This window comes from Bufo gargarizans, chromosome 8, assembly GCF_014858855.1.
Source record: "Bufo gargarizans isolate SCDJY-AF-19 chromosome 8, ASM1485885v1, whole genome shotgun sequence".
Classification (NCBI taxonomy): Eukaryota; Metazoa; Chordata; class Amphibia; order Anura; family Bufonidae; genus Bufo; species Bufo gargarizans.
Genome location: NC_058087.1, coordinates 85,046,408 through 85,071,475, shown reverse-complemented (window position 1 = coordinate 85,071,475; position 25,068 = coordinate 85,046,408). Strand labels below are relative to the sequence as shown.

Here is a 25,068-nt window from a genome sequence, read left to right as displayed (position 1 = left end):
CTACTCCATAATGTCCTCCATCAGCATCCATCTCCCCTACAATATACCCTCCATCAGCGTCCCTCCAATCTATAATGTCCTCCCCAGTGTCCAACCCCCCCCCTATGTTCTCAATCTGCGTCCCTCCACTTCATAATTTTATTCCCAATTGTCCCTCCATTCAATAGTGTCCTCCACAGTGTCCACCTCCCCTATAATGTCCTCCCCCAGCCTCCCTCAACTTCACAATGTAATCCATCTACGTTCCTCCTTTTGATATAATAACCCCCTTTATTGTCTTATAGTATAATATCGTTGGTGGATTTTGTGCTGAATTTAGTTAGGTACAAATGCCACTCACATAGTTTATAGTTCTCCCGGTTCTCCGATACAATTTCGGCACGACCTCTCTCTCCACATCACTCTCCGATGTCCGCGCTGCATACAGAGCATGCGCGGCTCTGTATTAGACATGGCTCAGAGGAATGAAGGAAGCTTTGCGCTTGCGCGGCGGCGTGCACGTTCATGAATGTTATGAGAGGCAGGCCAGTGGAAAAAAGAGTGTTTCTTCTGCGTAAGCACGGCCCATGGATTCGGCAGAGGAGCGGCGGCCGTAACTATGGGAAACCAAAATACAACACTGGGGTAGGAGGAAGGGAATGTTATCAATAAGGGTGGGAATTGGATAATACAACATATTTGCATAAAAAATCATTGGCACCTAAGTAAAAGATTAAACTATGATCATTGAGATGGGAGTACCCCTTTAAAAGGTCCCCTGCATATTATATAGGGACACTGTAATCAGCCACTGAAGAGTTCCTAGTAAACCAGTTACAACAAGTTCAGGTACAGCAATTTGTAATTGAAATTGAATTAGATATGAGAGAAGACAGACCCTCCCTGTGCCCCTCAGAGACTTCACTGGTATGAGAACAGTATGTTCTGCTCAGTAGTTTGGAGGCTACACCAATACCTTCGGTCTCAATGAATAGACGTATTTACACATAAACAATCACTTGATACATTGTTGGTAACATTATTAAACATTTCATAAAAGAATCCGAAAACATCAGTCTCCTCATTGATGGATAATGAGTCGTCTTTTTTTCTTTCTACTTTGATATTCTCTGAAATATCCAAGAATATCTTGAGTTTTATTTTGTTAATAAATTATTTATCTAGGAGGATTTTTACTAGAGATTTCGCCAGCAGAATTTTGCATTTGAAGAAGAACGTGACATAGATGTCTCTATAAAGCCAAGCACGTGAAGGATTGGTGGCAAGCCTGTTCGTTTTCTGCACAGACTTTAATTAATTTTACAAACAAAAAATGCCAAGAAAGGCTGAACGCTCCACAGACCTCTTTCATTTCTCACCCAGCTATGCTGCACAGCCTGTGATGCATAACATTACACACATCTAAAGAAGAACATGAAGTGATTTAAAGGCATGGATGTCTTCTTGTGTCAGGAGAGATTGTCTGCTGGTTAAATAGATTCAAAGTGGAAAAGAGTAAAGCGTGGAGAAATAAACGGATAAAGCAATTCAGAGATCACTGAGCCGTGCCCAGGCAATGCCACCTGTGTATAGCCTTTATTGATACTCTACCCAATACCCGTCAAATGATTTTGAGGTATAACTGTAGATGATTTGTAACTAAACGGCAAAGTACAAGAAACTTTGCTTGATAAATGTAATAAAAGTTTATAGATTATTATAGATTTCAGATTATTATTTTCTGTGTATTATACCCTGTAGACTGGTCAGGGGTGTAAGTATAAGAAGAGAGTGCGGCCACACCCAGGCCCACCAGGCTTGCAGGCCTCAAAGTCTCCCCCGGCCCGGTATGAGGGAACCACTACTATAGATGATGCATCATATATTTGCCGGAACATTTACATACTTTACACCGTGGCTCATGTTACTCTTATAAGAACTGTCTTAAACTGGACAAAAATAAAAGGGTAAAATTCTAAGTAGTAATAGGTATGTGAAGTTCAGTGGCCAAGCTCCCTGGCATAGCAATAGGAGGTGCCTCTGGGCCCTAGGGCTGGGCAGGGCCCACTGCACCTAACAGCACATGGCAGGTGGAGGCCCCGTCACAGACTTTGCATTGGGGCTGAGGATTTTCAGGACATGTTTTTGGTTCTTGCAGTGCAATATTCCAAGTAATGAGGGGGCAGTAGTGCAATATTCCAAGTAATGAGGGGGCAGTAGTGCAATATTCCAAGTAATGAGGGGGCAGTAGTGCAATATTCCAAGTAATGAGGGGGCAGTAGTGCAATATTCCAAGTAATGAGGGGGCAGTAGTGCAATATTCCAAGTAATGAGGGGGCAGTAGTGCAATATTCCAAGTAATGAGGGGGCAGTAGTGCAATATTCCAAGTAATGAGGGGCAGTAGTGCAATATTCCAAGTAATGAGGGGGCAGTAGTGCAATATTCCAAGTAATGAGGCGGCAGTAGTGCAATATTTCAAGTAATGAGGGGGCAGTAGTGCAATATTCCAAGTAATGAGGGGGCAGTAGTGCAATATTCCAAGTAATGAGGCGGCAGTAGTGCAATATTTCAAGTAATGAGGGGGCAGTAGTGCAATATTCCAAGTAATGAGGGGGCAGTAGTGCAATATTCCAAGTAATGAGGGGGCAGTAGTGACTTTTGTTCATCTTCTGTACAGTCCATGGACTACAGAGGTGACAGAAGGGCGGTGTTTTTTAGAACTTTCTCCCTATAAGAAATTGGGCCATCCTGACAAGTATATATACAGCGGTATAATGCCCCGTTGACTATTACACATCACTTTACACAAGTAGACTTCCTTTCTTTTCTTGTGTGGGAACCCTTACATAATATCAGACACTATGATAGGAAACAGCAAAAGTTACATCACTGGACCATTCTTAAAATGGTGAAGATATCTAAAGAATCAAACAGCCAACCACTGGATGGTGGACCCTGTCATTCATGGTCAAGATCTTAGAAAAGAAAAAGGCTATACAAATATTCCAAAATTAGGGTACAGCAGTATAATCCTGCTTCACGGCCAGCATGGCGATGTGTCTTCTGGGTTAGTGCAGAGACATATGATTTGCTAAGTACAGGGTAAAATTGATCTGAGCATTGTGCCCTGCGGAGTCAGCATTGCTTTCCTGGTGCCATAACTGCAGATCCCACTGCAGTAAGGGAAGATAGGAAACTCCGGCAATGTCCTACCTAGGCCACTCAGCTATACTGGCAATGTCACCGGCTGCCAGGAATGCTTTTAACAATTCAATCTGTTCTTCTGCAGCCATTTGGGCAATGGTCTGAAAAGAGCTGTGCATTAGAGACACCTAGCGCTGACAGGGTTAATCCGCCAGTACTATGCTCCTAGGTGGACACGTCTTGTACATATGCAGCATAAACAAGCTGGAAACTTCCTAACCCTCTCCCAGGCATGGCCGCTGCACTGCAATGCAGAAGTGCATGTGTCATCAAGGGGTTAAGCAGTGACACAGAGGCCGGGGCACCAGGTTGCTTCAGGTGACAGTAAGCGTCTGATAGTAGTACTATAACCCCTATTATCTGCATTCCACTTACTCTGCTCCTGCAGCCCTTACACCTTGCAGAGGTCATTGCACATTTCTGTATTCGGGACGGTTTTCTTGCTGCATGAGTTGCCCTAAGTGATGAGGTGCCAGGTGGTCAGTGAGCAGGAGGAACACATGGCAGAGATTTGCCAGCATGCACTCCATGGGCAGACAGCTGCTGTGCTCTGAGTCCTGGGAGAGCCATCACAGATGCAACTTTCTGCTGCTGGTCTCAGGTGGGCAGTGGGTGGCATACTGCAGGTGCCAGCAGGACAAGTGCCTAGAGAGTAGAAAGTGCTGCACTCACCTGTCTGGGTGGCAGAGGCTCCCCAGGGCTGCGGGCAGGAGAGCAGCAGCAGACAGAAGAGGTGCAGCAGTGCAGGGCAGGGGAGCTGGGCTGGCAGATGGGGCATGGGAGAGGATGAGCGGGGATGCCGCAGGGAGCTGCCAGCCTCCTCCATATCTCATAGCTCTGCAGACCCGGGATGCAGCTCAGCCTGTGTGATGCATGCTCTTGTCTCCAGCACACAGGGGGTTCGGACACCCCGGCAGGGGTTATCTGGCTCCCATTTGGATCCTCTCTGCAGCTGCCTCAGCTATTGCAGCCCTCTCCCACAGTATCCACCCGTCTGGCTCGCTCTCCTGTTTTCTCTCCACATTACACCTCCCACCCGCCTCCTTGCTGCATGACAGAGGAGGAGCCGGTTACTAGCTGCGGCCGCTCCGCCCTCCCCTGGGCTGGTGCTGATGCTTCTGTTGCTAGGAGAGGAGGTTGCCACAGCACATGCGTGCTGCAGAGCTGGAGGAGGATCCCACAAGGATGCAGAGCACAACCTGGAGAGCGGTCAGTGCCGCCCTACACACAGGAGCGGCACCCGGCACCATGGTGACTAGTGCAGGGCAGTCCTTGTCTTTATTCGTTCATTTGTTTTTAATTTAATTGTAAATGCCTATCATTCACCCCATGCCAGCCATGATGTGGCACAACCCTAACACTATAATCCTATGGGACTATCATGTAGGCAGTGTGTATGACATGTCACTGTATGAGCAGGACTGATGGCAACTACTGGGTAGGCACAGCTGTACTGCACCAGGCACTGGCCAGGGCACAGAGTCATGAGGCACAGTGTCTGATCACTACACTAATTCACACTGAATTAGAACTAGTCCCTTCTTCAGGCCTATCTATATAGATATAGGCTCATCTCTCTCTCTCTCTCTCTCTCTCTCTCTCTCTCTCTATATATATATAAACACAGCAGCTCAAATTAAAAGTTTGAAAATCATTTGGGTGCGATCTCACCAGGCTGTAAGTGAAAGGGAACCTGTCAACTGGAAAAGACAAATTACACTAATCACAGTACCTTAAAGTATCTCTCATAGTGTGCCCAAAGTTGTATTCACATCTTCTTTCTGCGTTGTGCTGTCTCATAAAATCGACTTATAAAACTGTGTTTGGCACCTTTTTGAAGTCGTGCTGAAGTCACGGGCGCAGCGGCCTCCTTGACTCAACCGTCGGATAAGCCCGCCCCTATGCCGCTCCTCCGCATATTGATGAACATTTTTCCCTGTAGCCGGGACCGCGCTCTTCTCGCGTGTGCGTCGTGGGTGTGCTGCCACAGCATGATCCCGGCTACGGCTCCCTCCCTCCCTGGCATCTTCTTGTTCACTGCGCCTGCGCCGTTCCTATACAGCGCGCTTGCGCCCATCGCTTCTCCCCTGCAACGTGAGCGCGATCACTGTCTGCTTGCACTGCAGCGGAGGCGCAGTGAACATGCGGATGCCAGGAGGGAGGGAGCCATAGCCGGGATCGCGCTGCGGCAGGACACGCACGGCGCATGCGCAAGAAGAGCACAGTCACGGCTACAGGGAAAAATGTCCATCAATATGCAGAGGAGCGGCATAGGGGCGGGCTTATCCGATGGTTGAGTCAAGGAGGCCGCTGCCCCCGTGACTTCAGCACGACTTCTAAAAAGTCGATTTTATGAGACAGCACAACGCAGAAAGAAGATATGAATACAACTTTGGGCACACTATGAGAGATACTTTAAGGTACTGTTATTAGTGTAAATTGTCTTTTTCAGGTGACAGGTTCCCTTTAAAAGCCAATGAATGTAACAGAAGAATAAGGCAGCACTCCAGATATAGTGAAAGGGTGGTGGACCCCCGTTATTCACTCCAAACCAAATGTGAATAAAGCGGGTCCACCACCCTTTCACTATATGTGGAGTGCTGCCTTATTTATATCTCTTATATATACAGGTCCTTCTAAAAAAATTAGCATATTGTGATAAAGTTCATTATTTTCTGTAATGTACTGATAAACATTAGACTTTCATATATTTTAGATTCATTACACACCAACTGAAGTAGTTCAAGCCTTTTATTGTTTTAATATTGATGATTTTGGCATACAGCTCATGAAAACCCAAATTTCCTATCTAAAAAAATAGCATATTCCATCCGACCAATAAAAGAAAAGTGTTTTTAATACAAAAAAGTCAACCTTCAAATAATTATGTTCAGTTATGCACTCAATATTTGGTCGGGAATCCTTTTGCAGAAATGACTGCTTCAATGCGGCGTGGCATGGAGGCAATCAGCCTGTGGCACTGCTGAGGTGTTATGGAGGCCCAGGATGCTTTGATAGCGGCCTTAAGCTCATCCAGAGTGTTGGGTCTTGCGTCTCTCAACTTTCTCTTCCCAATATCCCACAGATTCTCTATGGGGTTCAGGTCAGGAGAGTTGGCAGGCCAATTGAGCACAGTAATACCATGGTCAGTAAACCATTTACCAGTGGTTTTGGCACTGTGAGCAGGTGCCAGGTCGTGCTGAAAAATGAAATCTTCATCTCCATAAAGCTTTTCAGCAGATGGAAGCATGAAGTGCTCCAAAATCTCCTGATAGCTAGCTGCATTGACCCTGCCCTTGATAAAACACAGTGGACCAACACCAGCAGCTGACATGGCACCCCAGACCATCACTGACTGTGGGTACTTGACACTGGACTTCAGGCATTTTGGCATTTCCCTCTCCCCAGTCTTCCTCCAGACTCTGGCACCTTGATTTCCGAATGACATGCAACAGTCCAGTGCTGCTTCTCTGTAGCCCAGGTCAGGCGCTTCTGCCGCTGTTTCTGGTTCAAAAGTGGCTTGACCTGGGGAATGCGGCACCTGTAGCCCATTTCCTGCACACGCCTGTACACGGTGGCTCTGGATGTTTCTACTCCAGACTCAGTCCACTGCTTCCGCAGCTCCCCCGAGGTCTGGAATCGGTCCTTCTCCACAATCTTCCTCAGGGTCCGGTCACCTCTTCTCGTTGTGGAGCGTTTTCTGCCACACTTTTTCCTTCCCACAGACTTCCCACTGAGGTGCCTTGATACAGCACTCTGGGAACAGCCTAGTCGTTCAGAAATGTCTTTCTGTGTCTTACCCTCTTGCTTGAGGGTGTAAATGATGGCCTTCTGGACAGCAGTCAGGTCGGCAGTCTTACCCATGATTGCGGTTTTGAGTAATGAACCAGGCTGGGAGTTTTTAAAAGCCTCAGGAATCTTTTGCAGGTGTTTAGAGTTAATTAGTTGATTCAGATGATTAGGTATATAGCTCGTTTAGAGAACCTTTTCATGATATGCTAATTTTTTGAGATAGGAATTTTGGGTTTTCATGAGCTGTATGCCAAAATCATCAATATTAAAACAATAAAAGGCTTTAACTACTTCAGTTGTGTGTAATGAATCTAAAATATATGAAAGTCTAATGTTTATCAGTACATTACAGAAAATAATGAACTTTATCACAATATGCTAATTTTTTTTAGAAGGACCTGTATATTAAAAATTGTTTCTGTCTGTCTGGACGTTTGTCTGGACGTCTGTCTACCTGAACGTCTGTCTGTTCTTTATGCGCGACCAAACAGCTGAACCAATCTTCACCAAATTTGGCACACAGGTACATCAGGTGTCCGGGAAGGCTTTAGACTGGGTCTCAGCTCTCTAGGACTTACTGTTCCTGAGATATTCCCCCAAAAATTACCTGCATTAGCCAATACAAGCCTGCGAGTCTTTCTCTTCAAATCCCAACTGCCATACACACGGTCACATGTCCTTTATTCTCCACATAAACACAGTTTTACTCCAGGTTTCCATAACAACCCAGCCATTTTTCTTCACTGCTGGAGGTCAGCTTTAGGGTCCATTCACACGTCCGTAAGGGTTTTGTAGATCCGCAAAACACGGACACCTGCAGTGTGCGATCTGCAATTTGCGGACCGCACATCACACACACTATAATAGAAAATGCCTTTTCGGACAAGAATAGGACATTTTCAATTTTTTTCAGGAACGGAATTGCGGATCTCGAAAAAACAGATCCCCCAAAAACGGATACGGATCCCGAAAATGCGGATGCGGATCCCGAAAATGCGGATTCGCATCCGTTCCAGCCCCATTGAAGGTAAATGGGTCTGCAAATTGCAGAACGAATGCGGACCCAAATTACGGACGTATGAATGGACCCTAAGGCTAGGGCTACAGGACGACAATAAGTCGCACGACACATAGGGCACAACTACACTGCTACATGCATCCATCTTGGATTGATTTTTTGCGACTGTCCCAGTGCGACACCATAGCCTACCATTATAAAAATTGAGACAAAATGTTGCGCAACATATGTTGTCGTGTACCCCTAGCATTGAAGGGGCAGAGCGCTGTGGAGGTCACTGTTAAATGGGCAGGCACTGTGGAGGTCACTGTTACAGAGGCGGGCACTGTAAAGGTCACTGTTAAAAGAGCAGGCACCGTGGGGGTCACTGTTAAAGAGGTGGGCACTGTAGCGGTCACTGTTAAACAAGCGGGCAATGTGGAGATCACTGTTAAAGGGGCAGGCACTGTGGAGGTCACTATTAACCCCTTATGGACCGGGCTCATTTTCACCTTAAAGGGAACCTGTCACCGGGATTTTGGGTATAGAGCTGAGGACATGGGTTGCTAGATCGCCACTAGCACATCCGTAATATCCAGTCCCCATAGCTCTGTGTGCTTTTATTGTGTAAAAAAAAACAATTTGATACATATGCAAATTAACCTGAGATGAGTCAGAGCTTGAAAATATGACTCTTCTCTGGTCACACAAGTAAGATATGACTCTTTTATGTTAATTTGCATATGTATCAAATCAGTTTTTTTATACAATAAAAGCACAGAGATCTATGGGGACTGGGTATTGCGGATGTGCTAGCGGCCATCTAGCAACCCATCTCCTCAGCTCTATACCCAAAATCCCGGTGACAGGTTCCCTTTAAGGACCAGGCCATTTTTTGCAAATCTGACCAGTGTCACTTTATGTGTGAATAACTTTAAAACGCTTTTACTTATCCAGGCCATTCTGAGATTGTTTTTTCGTCACATTTTGTACTTCATGACACTGGTAAAATGGAGTAAAAAAAAATTCATTTTTATTAATAAAAAAAAAAAAAATTATCAAAAATTTGGAAACATTTGCAAATTTCCAAATTTGATTTCTCTAATGTGATAATAGATAGTAATACCTCCAAAAATAGTTATTATTTTACATTCCTCATATGTCTACTTCATGTTTGGATCATTTTGGGAATGACATTTTATTTTTTGGGGACATTACAAAGCTTAGAAGTTTAAAAGCAAATCTTGAAATTTTTCTGAAATTTTCAAAAACACACTTTTTAAGGACCAGCTCAGGTCTGAAGTCACTTTGTGAGGCTTACATAATATAATGACCCCTTTCTAGAAACTAGACCCCTCAAGGTATTCAAAACTGATTTTAGAAATGTCATTAACCCTTTAGGTGTTCCACATAGAGATAACATTTCAGAATTTTGAATTTTTGGCAAATTTTTCATTTTAATCCATTTTTTCCAGTAACAAAGCAAGGGTTAACAGCCAAACAAAACTCAATATTTATTGCCCCGATTCTGAAGTTTGCAGAAACACCCCATATGTGGCCGTAAACTGCTGTATGGGCACACGGTAGGGCGTAGAGGGAAAGGTGCGCCGTGTGGTTTTTGGAAGGCAGATTTTGCTAGACTGGTTTATTTGTCCCATTTGAAGCACCACTAGAGTAGAAACTCCATAAAAGTGACCCCATCTAAGAAACTACACCCCTCAAGGTATTAAAACCCGATTTTACAAACATCGTTAACGCTTTAGCTGTTCTATAACAGTTATTGGCAAATGGAGATGAAATTTAAGAATTTAAATTTTTGGGCTGATTTTCCATTTTTATCCATTTTTTCCAGTAACAAAGCAAGGGTTAACAGCCAAACAAAACTCAATATCTATTTCCCCGATTCTGTAGTTTGCAGAAACACCTCATATGTGGCCATAAACTACTGTACGGGCACACGGTAGGGCATAGAGGGAAAGGTGCACCGTGTGGTTTTTGGAAGGCAGATTTTGCTGGACTGGTTTATTTACACCATGTCCCATTTGAAGCCCCCCTGATGCACCCCAAGAGTAGAAACTCCATGAAAGTGACCCCATTTTGGAAACTACGGGATAGGTGGCAGTTTTTCTATTTTCAGGGTACATATGATTTTTGGTTGCTCTATATTAAATTTTTTTGAGGCAAGGTTACTGGAAAAAACTGTTTAAAATGGAAAATTTGCCAAAAAATAGCTGTTTTAGCACCCTTTTTTTTGTTTTGTTTTTACCGTGTTCATCTGAGGGATTAGGTCATGGGGTATTTTTATAGAGCAGATTCTTATGGACGCGGCGATACCTAATATGTCTTTTTTTACATTTATTTAGATTTTACACTATATTATCCTTTTATAAACAAAAAAAATAACATTTTAGTATCTCCATAGTCTAAGAGTCAGTTTTTTTAAGTTTATAGCCGATTATCTTAGGTAGGGGCTCATTTTTTGCGGGATGGGAGGACGGTTTTATTGGGAGGGGGCATATGACTTTTTGATCGCTTGCTATTACACTATTTGTGATGCACCGTTTTTATTTTTATTTTTTTGACCATGTTCATCTGAGGGGTTAGGTCATGGGGTATTTTTATAGAGCAGATTCTTACGGACGCGGCGGATACCTAATATGTCAACTTTTTTTATTTTAGTTTTACAAAATAATAGTTTTGAAATTTCAGTTTTTTTGTTTTAGGTTCCTTTAAGTAAGTAAACAATGTATACATGCTTGATCCATGCTGTCCTCCCTAGTAGGCCTTGTTATACTTTAGTGTACCTAGTATATAGGCCTTGTTATACGTTAGTGTACCTAGTATATAGGCCTTGTTATACGTTAATGTACCTAGTATATTGGCCTTGTTATACGTTAGTGTACCTAGTATATAGGCCTTGTTATACGTTAGTGTACTTAGTATATAGGCCTTGTTATACGTTAGTGTACCTAGTATATAGGCCTTGTTATACGTTAGTGTACATATCACTTTAGAAATTGATACATGTTCCTTTCTTGTCTTTGTATTACCAGTTGAAGAGGTCAAGAATCGTTGGCAGAGCTGCCGTGACCAGTTACCGCAAAGAAATGAGAAATCAGGGGCGGAGTGGGACTGTTCCCCCAAGAAAAGATTCTACCTCTTCCGAGAGCAGCTGATGTTTCTGCGCGCCTTCGTGGAGCTGCGTCCGTAAGTCCATTCTACACACTGTCCACAACATGTGAAGCTATACGCACTGTATGTAGAATTTTAATGTACTGTGAATGGTTGGAATTGATCAATGTGAAATGTCATAGTTGGCAATAGTAACCATTCACATTGCTCCTTTCTTAACCAAAAGTAGCATATTTAAGTGACAAGTGGAGTAAGATTGATGGTCTGGATACTTAGGTTACTGATGTAGCTGGGTTAACCCATATGCTCTAGGGGACATAAGATGTCTACTAAATGTGTAAAAAAGCCGAATGTGTTAGTTTTTCAAGTTGTTTTGGTTAAAGATAAGACTATGAGTATAGACATTCTATTTCAGAGTGTGTGGGGTATCCCTGCTACATATATACTACCACAATTACCACATATGTCTTTGTTGGGCCAGTTAGTACTATGTGACAAATGTAGTTTGTGTAGCTCATGACAGGAATATGTGCAAGGATTATTTTTAATCGTCATGTATATGTATTTTATTAATTTTGTAGAAAGGAGGACAACCTAGAGGAGGAAGGTGATGATTCGGCTCCACAACTGTCGAGCGCTTGTGAGGAGGAGACGACAGCGGCCCAGCGGGAGACTCTTCCTGGACCCAGACCAGCACCTTCCCAGCCTCCTGCAGCATCGGGAGCTGAGTCCCTCCCCCCCTCTGGCTCTACCCAGCAGGTCCAGACGACGGGCAAATCCTCCTGCCGACTCCAACATTAATGTCCAAGTTCTGGATTATTTATCTAGAGCCCGGCATAAGGATCATCATGATATGTTTGCCCATAGTCTGGCCCATTATATGTGGCAGCTACCTCCAGAAGGATTATTAAGAACGAGAACTTCTCTCGAGATCGTTCTAGAGCTAGCAACTCCCCCAAACCATCCCACTCTAATGCATGATACACTAGAAAATCTGCGCCGCCATGGGCAACTGTTTGTCCCCAACAACCCCACAGATTCACAGCCATTACAGGGCCAACAACAAATGCCCCCCCCCCAAGGGATCATTATGGCCCACCACAATGCCTCGGGCCCCCTTCCAAGGCCCAATATTCAGGGCCATCTTCCCAGGCCCAATATTCTGGCCCACCTTCCCAGGCCCAATATTCTGCCCCACCTTCCCAGGCCCAATATTCTGGCCCACCTTCCCAGGCCAAATATTCTGGCCCACCTTCCCAGGCCCAATATTCTGGCCCACCTTCACAGGCCCAATATTCTGGCCCACCTTCACAGGCCCAATTTTCTGGCCCACCTTCACAGGCCCAATATTCTGGCTCAACTTCACAGGGCCAATATTCAGGGACTCCTTATGAGGGGCAAGCATCTAATCAAGCTGGCCCCTGCCAATACTCAGCCCCTCCTTATTAGGGACCTTCCACGCCATCAAGGCAGTATGTAAATTTATAGCTATATTTTTATTTAAAGAATTTTATTTAAATAAAACAGAGTATATATTTTGAAATTGTGTGCAATAAAACACATTTTGTTTTTTACGTTTCTAATGTTGCAGATTTTATTTTATTGCGCATACACATACACATAACACAATATTTAGATATAAAAATTTTAATAAACATTAGTAACCACATATTACACATATGAATTGTTAATTTTGCACACAAACACTGACGTTCACTACTTTATTTTTTAGGGGTTTTTACTTCTAAATGTAGGTCCTACGTATTTTGACTAAGTATGTTTTATTACACATATACACTCAACTAAAGAATTATTAGGAACACCTGTTCAATTTCTCATTAATGCGATTATCTAGTCAACCAATCACATGGCGGTTGTTTCAATGCATGTAGGGTTGTGCTCCTGGTCAAGACAATCTCCTGAACTCCAAACTGAATGTCAGAATGGGAAAGAAAGGTGATTTAAGCAATTTTCAGCGTGGCATGGTTGTTGGTGCCAACCAGGCCAGTCTGAGTATTTCACAATCTGCTGAGTTACTGGGATTTTCACGCACAACCATTTCTAGGGTTTACAAAGAATGGTGTGAAAAGGGAAAAACATCCAGAATGCGGCAGTCCTGTGGGCGAAAATGCCTTGTTGATGCTAGAGGTCAGAGGAGAATGGGCCGACTGATTCAAGCTGATAGAAGAGCACCGTTGACTGAAATAACCACTCGTTACAACCGAGGTATGCAGCAAAGCATTTGTGAAGCCACAACACGCACAACCTTGAGGCAGATGGGCTACAACAGCAGAAGACCCCACCGGGTACCACTCATCTCCACTACAAATAGGAAAAAAAGGCTACAATTTGCACAAGCTCACCAAAATTGGACTCTTGAAGACTGGAAAAATGTTGCCTGGTCTGATGAGTCTCGATTTCTGTTGAGACATTCAAATGGTAGAGTCCGAATTTGGCGTAAACAGAATGAGAACATGTATCCATCATGCCTTGTTACCACTGTGCAGGCTGGTGGTGGTGGTGTAATGGTGTGGGGGATGTTTTTTGGGCACACTTTAGGCCCCTTAGTGCCAATTGTCCATCGTTTAAATGCCACAGGCTACCTGAGCATTGTTTCTGACCATGTCCATCCCTTCATGACCACCATGTACCCATCCTCTGATGGCTACTTCCAGCAGGATAATGCACCATGTCACAAAGCTCGAAACATTTCAAATTGGTTTCTTGAACATGTCAATGAGTTCACTGTACTAAAATGGCCCCCACAGTCACCAGATCTCAACCCAATAGAGCATCTTTGGGATGTGGTGGAACAGGAGCTTCGTGCCCTGGATGTGCATCCCTCAAATCTCCCATCAACTGCAAGATGCTATCCTATCAATATGGGCCAACATTTCTAAAGAATGCTATCAGCACCTTGTTGAATCAATGCCACGTAGAATTTAGGCAGTTCTGAAGGCAAAAGGGGGTCCAACAATGTATTAGTATGGTGTTCCTAATAATTCTTTAGGTGAGGGTATACAGAACATGTTAGACCAACAAATCTATACTTCTAGAACACCATATAATCAATATAACACATTTATTTAACTCAGTATTATACATATAATCATTTTCCGAAGATGCAATAATTTAGCCCCATTAAGCACTGTCAAAAGTTGTTAAACAATGTGTAGCTAATGGATAAATGAGGTATTAGTACATACTGTATTTCGCATACCATGTGGTTGACACTATTTGGTAGCAAAATATGTAAGCTCGCAACCCACATCAAGGGTCCTCATTATCTTGCTAGTCCCTAACTAAAAAATGAACCATCCGGTTCATAAAAAAAAGGCAAAAAAAAAAACACCCATTAGGATCGGACTACTGGTGAAAAGTTAATGATCCGATAGGGGACATAAAATAATCAGAGAATAAATCCCTCACTCTCAGTCCAGCATATCCAGATCTTCCAAGTAGTAATGCCTCTCCTGATGATGGACTGTAAACTTGTGTGTCTTCATCAGGTGTGGCCTCATAGATGAGTATATAGTTGTGCAGCACTACACACGCCTTGATTACCACATTGACATTTTGTGGCGCAAGCTGGATGGCCGACTGGAAAACCCGCCATTTATTTGAGAAAATCCCAAAGCCACACTCCACATACCTTCAGGCTCTACTTAAACGAAAATTAAAATTCCGCCTCTTGCCATCCAAACCTCGTCGAGGAAAAGGACGCATAAGGTGGCTTGAAAGGGCAAATCCCTCATCCCCAACAACTTCATAAGGCGCTGGTGGCCCAGTACAGCCAGGAAGGTTGGCTGGCTGTGGTACGTCCAGTTGGTCGGACTGAAGCCACCGACCCATTCTGGAAGCCCTGAAGATGCGAGCATCTGCAGAACTTCCATAGGACCCAATATCTACAATTATAAAACTGTAGTTTGTGTCAGCCAAGGCCAACAAAACTACAGAGAAAAACTGCTTATAATTATAGAATTGGGACCCTGAGTTCGGTGGCTTCTTAACCCGTATGTGCTTCCCGTCAAGGGCACCAATACAATTTGGGAATTGAGCCCTCTCCAGGAAGCCCTGGGATATATCTAGGCACTGCTGCCTGGTTGGATGTGGCAGCACTGAAGCCTTAAGTGTCGACCAAATGGCGGAACATGTAGCCCGTACCACTCAAGCAATTGTGGATGTCCCCATGCGAAAATCAAAATGCAAAGCCGAAAAAGAAGTTCCAGTCGCCAGATATCTGAAAAGGCAAAATAAACATTATTAATACTCTGTATAGCATTGATTTACAAATCAAGTACATTACTTGACCTTCTTTAATGACAATGCGTATGTAAAGTATACATGAACCTAGCATATAATGGTACATTTGAAAGCCATAATTTAGATTGTTTTAAAATCAGTTAAAAGGCCAAACATTTAGTTGAAAATAGTTAGAAATAATTAACATATACACACAGGTGGAAGTATCCTCATCATTACAAGCTTCATTTGAATACTTAATCCCTGTGGAACAGGATTCTGGTGTGAATATTTTAAGCACCCATACTTTAGGAATACAAATAAAACTTTTAAAATAAATGTCTAATGTTTTAACATACTTATGCTGTAAAAAATAACAATTAAACATACATATACCTTTGACTAAACTACCATGTATTTGAAAACAGTGGGTCCTATAAGTATTATATAGAATTTTTTTTGACTCACCTGAATGTAATAATAAGACGTTCCTCTGGGGACACACTCCTCCGCATATTAGTGTCCTGGAAAGTTAAGGTAGGCCTCAACTCCCCAACAGCAGATCAAATGTTGACACCGACATGCAGCAATAACTGAAAAACTTTTGAGGGTGTGACCGGAGTTCAGAGTACAATCCTACAAATACACCTTTGCTGGCCCGCTGCGAAACAATAGGATGTACCCACATACGCTTCCGCCGCGGTTCATCCTCTATCATTTCGAGCTGATCTCCAAAACAGTGGGAGAGCAGCCAGTGCCGGAAGTGATGGTCAGTGGATGAAATGGAGAAAGTGGACATCCTGTCAACGAAAATCTACTATCAAATACACACACACCAACCACACCACAAACAACCCTCCAAAAAATGGAGCTGATCATGAATAAAATGCATAATGGGGGTTTATATATTAGTTTGTTGTCACAGGTGAATGTAGTGGAGGCATCAGTTTTTTTTCACGCGCAGGAAAAACGCACAAACGAGACGCAATCGCATACAAAATAAACACCAATCGCAAGCAAAATCGCACGATTTTCCCTGAACGCACCCTTAACGCATCCGGACCAAATACATGACGCCCGTGTGAAAGAGGCCTTAGTGTCTCAAGTCTGAGAACCATAGTTTTTTTCTGATTGTCAGTGGCTAAAGAGAATAAAATTGAGGAAGGGAATCATAAATTTAGTACTCCATGGAAGTGTGGTACTCCCTGAAGCAATCAATAATGTAGAGGCCTGGATGATCGGGGCTGGTGTCACACTGAGTGGTGGTGTCCTTCTGTATCCCCCTCCTGTGACACACTCTGTGATGCCGTTACCGTGATTTGTGGACAGTACAAGGACATCCCTCTTGTCCTTATATATGACCAGCAACAGGGTTCCACTGGTAAGGGCACCTGGAGGGGGTGATAGTTACCTGGAGGAGGTGGGTAGGGAGGCCGCGTTGATTTTTCTGCACGGTCCCACAAGTGAACGTGGATCTGGCGGCGAGGGACTGGAACAAGGCGATACTAGTATAAAAGTTATCCACATACAGAAGGTAACCTTTATCTAGCAGTGGGTGCATAAGGTCCCACACAAGTTTCCCGCTAACACCCAGAGTGGGGGGACATTCTGGGGGTTGAATACGGGAATCTCGCCCCTCGTACACACTAAACTTGTAAGTGTACCCTGAGGTACTCTCACAAAGTTTGTACAGCTTCACACCATACCTCGCCCGCTTAGAGGGAACATACTGGTGGAAAATGAGTCTCCCCTTGAAACAAATCAACCGCAACCTCCCTTCCAGGTACATAGGCCTGTACAAATTTGGCCCCTAAGTGATTGACGACCGGCCTGATTTTGTACAGGCGGTCATAGGCAGGATCACCTTGGGGGGGGGGGGACATGCTGCATTATCTGCATAATGCAGGCTTTTCCGGATGGCCTCAAACCGGGAGCGTGTCATAGCCGTACTGTAAAGTGGGGTCTGGTAGAGGACGTCCCCACTCCAGTAATGCCTGACACTGTTTTACTTGACTAGGCCCAAGTGCAGCACGAGACCCCAAAACGTCCTCATCTCGTCTGCACTGACTGGAGTCTAGCCACCGGCCCTAGCCAAAAAGCAGCTCAGGTGTTGAGCAATGAACTGTTGGGCGTACAGGTTCGTTTGCTCCACCATCAGATTCACAAAGTGGTCATTGAAAAAAAGACTAAAATAGTCATATTCAGTGAAGCCCACTGTGGGAATCTGGATTCCTGCTTGGCCAACAAAATCAGGAATCGCAGGCTCAAAATGCTCTGGGATACACCGTGCAAGTTCATCGGTAGGTGGTTCCAGAGGACTTAACTGGCGGGCCGAAAAACTAGTACGAGCCCTAAAGCTGCTCGTACTAGTGTGGGCCACAGGGTTCCTAGCATGGCGGTTCCCTTGCTCCGCCTGGCGGCGTCTCCGCCGCCTTGGGGGCTCATCATCATCGCTAGATGATGAGGAGGATGCGGATGACAAAAGGAAAGTGGTGTCATCCTCGTCCTCACTGGGGCTCTCGGAGTTGGAGGCAGTATGCGGCCGAGAACGTCTGGCGGGCCATAGGGGAGTGTTTGTGTGCGTGTGTGTGTGTGTGCGTGCGTATAAATATTTATTTGGTGTGTGTGGGGGCACCGGTGTTCGCGGACTTTGTCCTAAAACTAACTTTAAAAAAATAAAACGGAATAAAAAAAGGCCAAAAAATATGAAAAAATTTAAATTTTAACTCGCTGATAAGCCGTACGAAGCTGATCAGTGGTGAGGTGTGCAATGCGCTAACAGTGGCCGGACGCTAAGAGTGATGCAACAAAAAACTTTTTTCCACTAAACTTTCACTGAATATCCCTGCCTAACCTAACCTGTCCCTAACATTTCCCTAAATGCCTTTTAGTGCCAGATGGCACTGTGGAGGGTCAGAAGGGGGGTGCTGGGCAGATATGGGGGTGCTGGCTCTGGAGATCGATGCAGCCTCATCTCTCCCGGACACAGAAAGGAGGCGAAGAGGAGCGCTGCAATAATTTATACTGCCCGTCCGCCCCTGCAGCCAATCAGAAACGATCCTGAGAGGTGATGCCACCATCACCTCTCAGGATCGCAGGATGGTTATTGGTAGTGTATTATTGCACCACCGATCACCATCCTTTTCCGGGTTATCGGGTCTGCTTATTGATTTGAGCAGGCACCCAGTTCCGATCACCGCCCGCCACACGGTGGTGATCGTAGATACACATGACGTACTGGTATGTCATGTGTCCTTAAGTACCGGGACATCAAAACGTACCGGTACGTCATGTGTCCCCAAGAGGTTAAAAGGGCTGGTGCTGAAGAGGTCACTGTTAAAGATGCAGGCACTGTGGAGGTCAATGTTAAAGGGATGGGAACTGTGGAGGTCACTGTCAAAGGGGCAGGCGCTGTGGAGGTTACTGTTAAAGAAGCAGGCGATGTGGAGGTCACTGTTAAAGGGGCAGGTGCTGTAGAGGTCACTGTTAAAGAGGTGGGCACTGTGGAGGTCAATGTTAAAGGGACGGGCACTGTGGAGGTCACTGTTAAAGGGGCAGGCGCTGTGGAGGTCACTGTTAAAAGGGCGGGCACTGTGGATATCACTGTTAAAGGGGCAAGCACTGTGGAGCTCACTGTTAAAGGGGCGGGTGCTATAGAGGTCACTGTTAAAGATGCGGGCACTGAGGAGTTTAATTTTAAAGGGACGGGCATTGCGGAGGTCACTGTTAAAGGGGGGGTATAGTGGAGGTCACTGTTAAAGGGGCAGGCACTGTGGAGGTCCCTGTAAAAGGGGTGGGCTCTGTGCAGGTCACTGTTAAAGAGGTGGGCATTGTGGAGGTCACTATTAAAGGGGCGGGCACTGTGGAGGTCACTGTTAAAGGGGCGAGCACTGTGGAAGTCACTGTTAAAGGGGCGGGTACTGTGGAGGTCACTGTTAAAGGGGCAGGCACTGTGGAAGTCACTGTTAAAGGGCGGGTACTGTGGAGGTCACTGTTAAAGGGGTGGCCACTCTGAAGACTGTTAAAGGGGTGGTCAATGTTAAAGGGGCGGGCACTGTGCAGGTCACTGTTAAAGATGCGGTCAATGTTAAAGGGGCGGACACTGTGGAGGTCACTTGTAAAGGGGCGGTCACTGATAAAAGGGCAGGCCGTGTGGAGGTCACTGTTAACCTGTTGGGGACACATGACGTAGCGGTACATCATGAAGCCCTGGTACTTAAGGACACATGACGTACCGGTACGTCATGAGTATTTACGATCACCACCGCGCGGTGTGCGGTGATCGGAACAGACTGCCTGCTGAAATCATTCAGCAGGGACTCTATGACAATGTCGAGGGGGATCCTGTGACCCCCTCCCCCCCGTATCGGTGATCGAAGCAAACTGCAGGTCAATTCAGACCTGTCGTTTGCTGCGTTTCCGCAGCAAACAGTCTCTGGTAACCCTCTGGTGAACCGATAACCCGGAATAGAATGTGATCGGTGGGGTGATAATACATCACCAATCACCATCCGGCGATCCTGAGAGGTGATGGTGACATCACCTCTCAGGATCGCTTGCTATTGGCTGTACGGGCGGGGGTTAACTCCCCCCAGCTGTCCTCTCCTCCTCCATTCTGTGTTCGGGAGCGAGAAGAGAGAGCAGCCTGCAACGGATCTGACCCAGCACCCCCCTTCTGACACTCCACAATGCCATCCTGCACTAAAAGGTACTTTAGGGACAGGTTAGGGAAAAGTTAGGTTAGGCAGGGATATTCAGGGAAAGTTTAGGGAAAAAAATAAAGTACAATTTGACTGTTGCATCACCCTGATCGGGTGTCTGGGGTCTACTAGACCCTAGACCCCCCAGGGGTGCTGCAGCTTGCCCCCCCACACACACACACAATTTTTTTGGGGCGCAAGTGTTTTTTTTTTTGCTTACGCTGACTGTGGCCTGCACTCTTAGAGTCCAGCCACTGTTAGCGCATCGCCCACCCCACCGCTGATCAGCATGGCTGATCAGCAAGTATGAATATTTTCTGTTAGGTTTAGGGCAAAGTCCGCGAACACCCGTGACCCCACACACACGCACACTAAATAAAGTTTACCACGCACGCACACACACACGCACCCCCCATGGCCCGCCAGATGTTCTCGGCCGAGGAGGCATACTCCCAGCTTGCCTCCGACTCCGAGAGCCCCAGTGAGGACCAGGATGACCCCATTTTCCTCTTATCATCCACGTCCTCCTCATCATCTAGCGATTATGATGAGCCCCCAAGACGGCGGAGACACCGCCAGGCGGAGCAAAGGGACCGCCATGCCAGGGACCCTGTGGCCCACACTAGTACGAGCAGCTCTGGGGCTCGTACTAGTTTTCCGGCCCCACCAGATAAGTCCACCTGAGCCCCCTACTGGTGAACTTGCATGGTGTACCCCAGAGGATTTTGAGCCTGTGAGTCCTGATTTTGTTGGCCAATCAGGAATCCAGATTCCCACAGTGGGCTTCACTGAATGTGACTATTTAAGTCTTTTTTTCAGTGTCCACTTTGTGAATCTGATGGTGGAGCAAAGAAAACTTGTACGGCCAACAATTTGTTGCTCAACAACCGGGCTCCTTTTTGGCTAGGGCCAGTGGCTGGACTCCGGTCAGTGCAGCCGAGATGAGGACATTTTGGGGCCTCATGCTGCATATGGGCCTAGTCAAGAAACCCAGTGTCAGGCTGTACTGGAGTGAGGACGTCCTCTACCAGACCCCACTTTACAGTACGCCCATGACACGCTCCACGCTAGTTTTGGGGCCATTCAGAAATGCCTGCATTATGTAGATAATTAGGGGTGTAACTAGAAGTGACTGGGCCCCACAGCACATTTTTGTATGGGGCCCCCTCCCCCCCAAGAAAACTACCGATCGTTACACAAAAACAAGCCCTCACATAGACCGAAATATAGACAAGTAACTTTTTAAAGTAATTAAACCAAATAAAAACTATACAAGTTTTGTATCGTATTGAGCCGCAGAATAAAGACGTCATTTTTAGTGAACACCATGATGCCAAAACCTCAAAAACCTTGGCGGAATTGTGTGTGTTTTTTATTTTATTTTTTTAACCCACAAAGAATTTATTTTTTTCCTGCTTTCTGATACAAGACATGGTAAATTAAGTCGCAACATTTAAAAAATGCATCTTGTCCCACACGAAATAAGCCCTCATATGACTGTGAATGGAAAAATAAAAAGATTATGGCTAATGTAAAAATGAAAATGGGCCCAGTCTTTAAGGGGTAAAAGGTATCAAACTACAATGTTTTGTATTGCTTAATCTTTTTGAGAGCATCAGGGTTTTTGCACTGTTATATATCACTGTGTTACACATTTTACATACACAGCTCTGCTAAACACACAGCTCTGAGTGGCACATTATATATATCACTGTGTTACACATTTTACATACACACTACTGTGATGGATTCACACTATACACCTGTCCAGGGCTGGTGCAAGGATTTTTGTCAACAAAAGCGAATCTACATTTCTGCCCCTCATGATTCATATCCATTTCTTGCCCCCCCCCCCCATCCCATCATTTTCACATTTCTGCCCCTCATGATTCATGTCCATTTCTTGCTCCCCCATCATTTCACATTTCTGCCCCTCATGATTCATGTCCATTCCCCCCCCCCAAATCATTTCACATTACTGCCCCTCATGATTCATATCCATTTCTTGCCCCCCATGTGCCAATATCATAGTGCCATCCTCTCCCCCTGCCCCCTAATGTGCCAGTATCAAGTGCCTCTCTCCTCCCCCCTCCATGTGCCAGTATCATGGCGCCAATAGCCCCCCCCCCCCCCCACTAAAATGTTTTTTGTTTTTTTTTAAAAGGATAATATAGTGTAAAACCTAAATAAAATTAAAAAAGTAGACATTAGGTATTGCAATGTCTGTAAGAATCTGCTCTATAAAAATACCCCATGACTTAACCCCTCAGATGAAGACGGTCAAAAAAATAAAGTAAAAACTGTGCCAAAACAGCTATTTTTGGGCAAATTTTCCATTTCAATCAATTTTTTCCAGTAACAAAGCAAGGATTAACAGCCAAACAAAACTAAATATTTATTGTCCTGATTCTGCAGTTTACAGAAACACGTATCATGTATACCCATTATATTTATCCACCCTACATTTATATTCATATTCCTCTTTTTCTTCACCTCCTTTCTATATTTATATTACAGGGAGTGCAGAATTATTAGGCAAGTTGTATTTTTGAGGATTAATTTTATTATTGAACAACAACCATGTTCTCAATGAACCCAAAAAACTCATTAATATCAAAGCTGAATATTTTTGGAAGTAGTTTTTAGTTTGTTTTTAGTTTTAGCTATTTTAGGGGGATATCTGTGTGTGCAGGTGACTATTACTGTGCATAATTATTAGGCAACTTAACAAAAAACAAATATATACCCATTTCAATTATTTATTTTTACCAGTGAAACCAATATAGCGTCTCAACATGCACAAATATACATTTCTGACATTCAAAAACAAAACAAAAACAAATCAGTGACCAATATAGCCACCTTTCCTTGCAAGGACACTCAAAAGCCTGCCATCCATGGATTCTGTCAGTGTTTTGATCTGTTCACCATCAACATTGCGTGCAGCAGCAACCACAGCCTCCCAGACACTGTTCAGAGTGGTGTACTGTTTTCCCTCCTTGTAAATCTCACATTTGATGATGGACCACAGGTTCTCAATGGGGTTCAGATCAGGTGAACAAGGAGGCCATGTCATTAGATTTTCTTCTTTTATACCCTTTCTTGTCAGCCACGTTGTGGAGTACTTGGACGCGTGTGATGGAGCATTGTCCTGCATGAAAATCATGTTTTTCTTACCTTGCAGACTTCTTCCTGTACCACTGCTTGAAGAAGGTGTCTTCCAGAAACTGGCAGTAGGACTGGGAGTTGAGCTTGACTCCATCCTCAACCCAAAAAGGCCCCACAAGCTCATCTTTGATGATACCAGCCCAAACCAGTACTCCACCTCCACCTTGCTGGCGTCTGAGTCGGACTGGAGCTCTCTGCCCTTTACCAATCCAGCCATCTGGCCCATCAAGACTCACTCTCATTTCATCAGTCCATAAAACCTTAAAAAAATCAGTCTTGAGATATTTCTTGGCCCAGTATTGACTTTTTAGCTTGTGTGTCTTGTTCAGTGGTGGTCGTCTTTCAGCCTTTCTTACCTTGGCCATGTCTCTGAGTATTGCACACCTTGTGCTTTTGGGCACTCCAGTGATGTTGCAGCTCTGAAATATGGCCAAACTGGTGGCAAGTGGCATCTTGGCAGCTGCACGCTTGACTTTTCTCAGTTCATGGGCAGTTATTTTGCGCCTTGGTTTTTCCACACGCTTCTTGCGACCCTGTTGACTATTTTGAATGAAACGCTCGATTGTTCGATGATCACGCTTCAGAAGCTTTGCAATTTTAAGAGTGCTGCATCGCTCTGCAAGATATCTCACTATTTTTGACTTTTCTGAGCCTGTCAAGTCCTTCTTTTGACCCATTTTGCCAAAGGAAAGGAAGTTGCCTAATAATTATGCACACCTGATATAGGGTGTTGATGTCATTAGACCACACCCCTTCTCATTACAGAGATGCACATCACCTAATATGCTTAATTGGTAGTAGGCTTTCGAGCCTATACAGCTTGGAGTAAGACAACATGCATAAAGAGGATGATGTGGTCAAAATACTCATTTGCCTAATAATTCTGCACGTAGTGTATAGGGTTATGATCCGAAATTCCGCGTTGACCATATCTAACTCGTTCAATATCCTATATACCTTTAATGTTAGTGAAAACTAAATCAATCCGTGATAAACTCCTGTGTGTTTTTGAAAAACATGAATATTTCTTTAACTTCGTGAGATATTCCCAAAAAATTAGCCCTCCCATACAAGCCTGCAAGTCTTTCTCTTCAAATCCCAACTGCTATAAAAACAGTTTTACTCCAGGTTTTCTTTAACAACCCAGCCATTTTTCTTTACTGCTTAAAGGGGCGGGCAATGTGGAGGTTACTGTTTTTAAAGGGGCGGGCCCAGTGGAGGTCACTGTTATTAAATGGGCGGGCACTGTGGAGGTCACTGTTATTAAATGGGCGGGCACTGTGGAGGTCACTGTTAAAGGGACGGTCACTGTGAAAGTCACTGTTAAAGGGGCAGCCACTGTAAAAGTCACTGTTAAAGGAGCGGTCACTTTTAAAGGGGCGGTCACTGTTACAGGGGCGGCCACTGTGAAAATCACTGTTAAAGAGGCAGTCACTGTTAAAGGGGCAGCCACTGTGAAAGTCATTGTTAAAGGGGCAGTTGCTGTGAAAGTCACTGTTAAAGGGGCAGTCACTGTGAAAGTCACTGTTAAAGGGGCGGTCACTGCAAAATTCACTGTTAAAGAGGCGGCCACTGATAAAGGGGTGGTCACTGTGAAAGTCAATGTTAAAGGGGCGGTCACTGTGAACGTCACTGTTAAAAGGGAGGTCATTGTTAAAGGGGAGGACACTGTGAAAGTAACTGCTAAAGGGGCGGTCACGGGGCGGTCACTGTTAAAGGGGCGGTCAATGTGAAAGTCACTGTTAAAGGGGCGGTCACTGTGAAAGTCACTATTAAAGGGGTGATTACTGTGAAAGTCACTCTTAAAGGGGCGGTCACTGTGAAAGTCAATGTTAAAGGGGCGGTCACTGTTA

General features: G+C 44.7%; 1 protein-coding gene across 5 annotated transcripts in view; it reads right to left on the bottom strand.

The window, feature by feature from the left end:
* ADAM23 (ADAM metallopeptidase domain 23) overlaps window positions 1–4,196 on the bottom strand; it is a 380,159-nt gene extending 375,963 nt beyond the window's left edge. For all 5 annotated transcript variants that reach the window (XM_044303192.1, XM_044303191.1, XM_044303194.1 and 2 more), the window contains exon 1: window positions 3,857–4,196. In XM_044303192.1, the coding sequence (XP_044159127.1) occupies window positions 3,857–4,010 (154 nt within the window). In that variant the 5' untranslated portion in view covers window positions 4,011–4,196. The remainder of the gene's footprint in view (window positions 1–3,856) is intronic.
* Window positions 4,197–25,068: the final 20,872 nt, after the last annotated feature.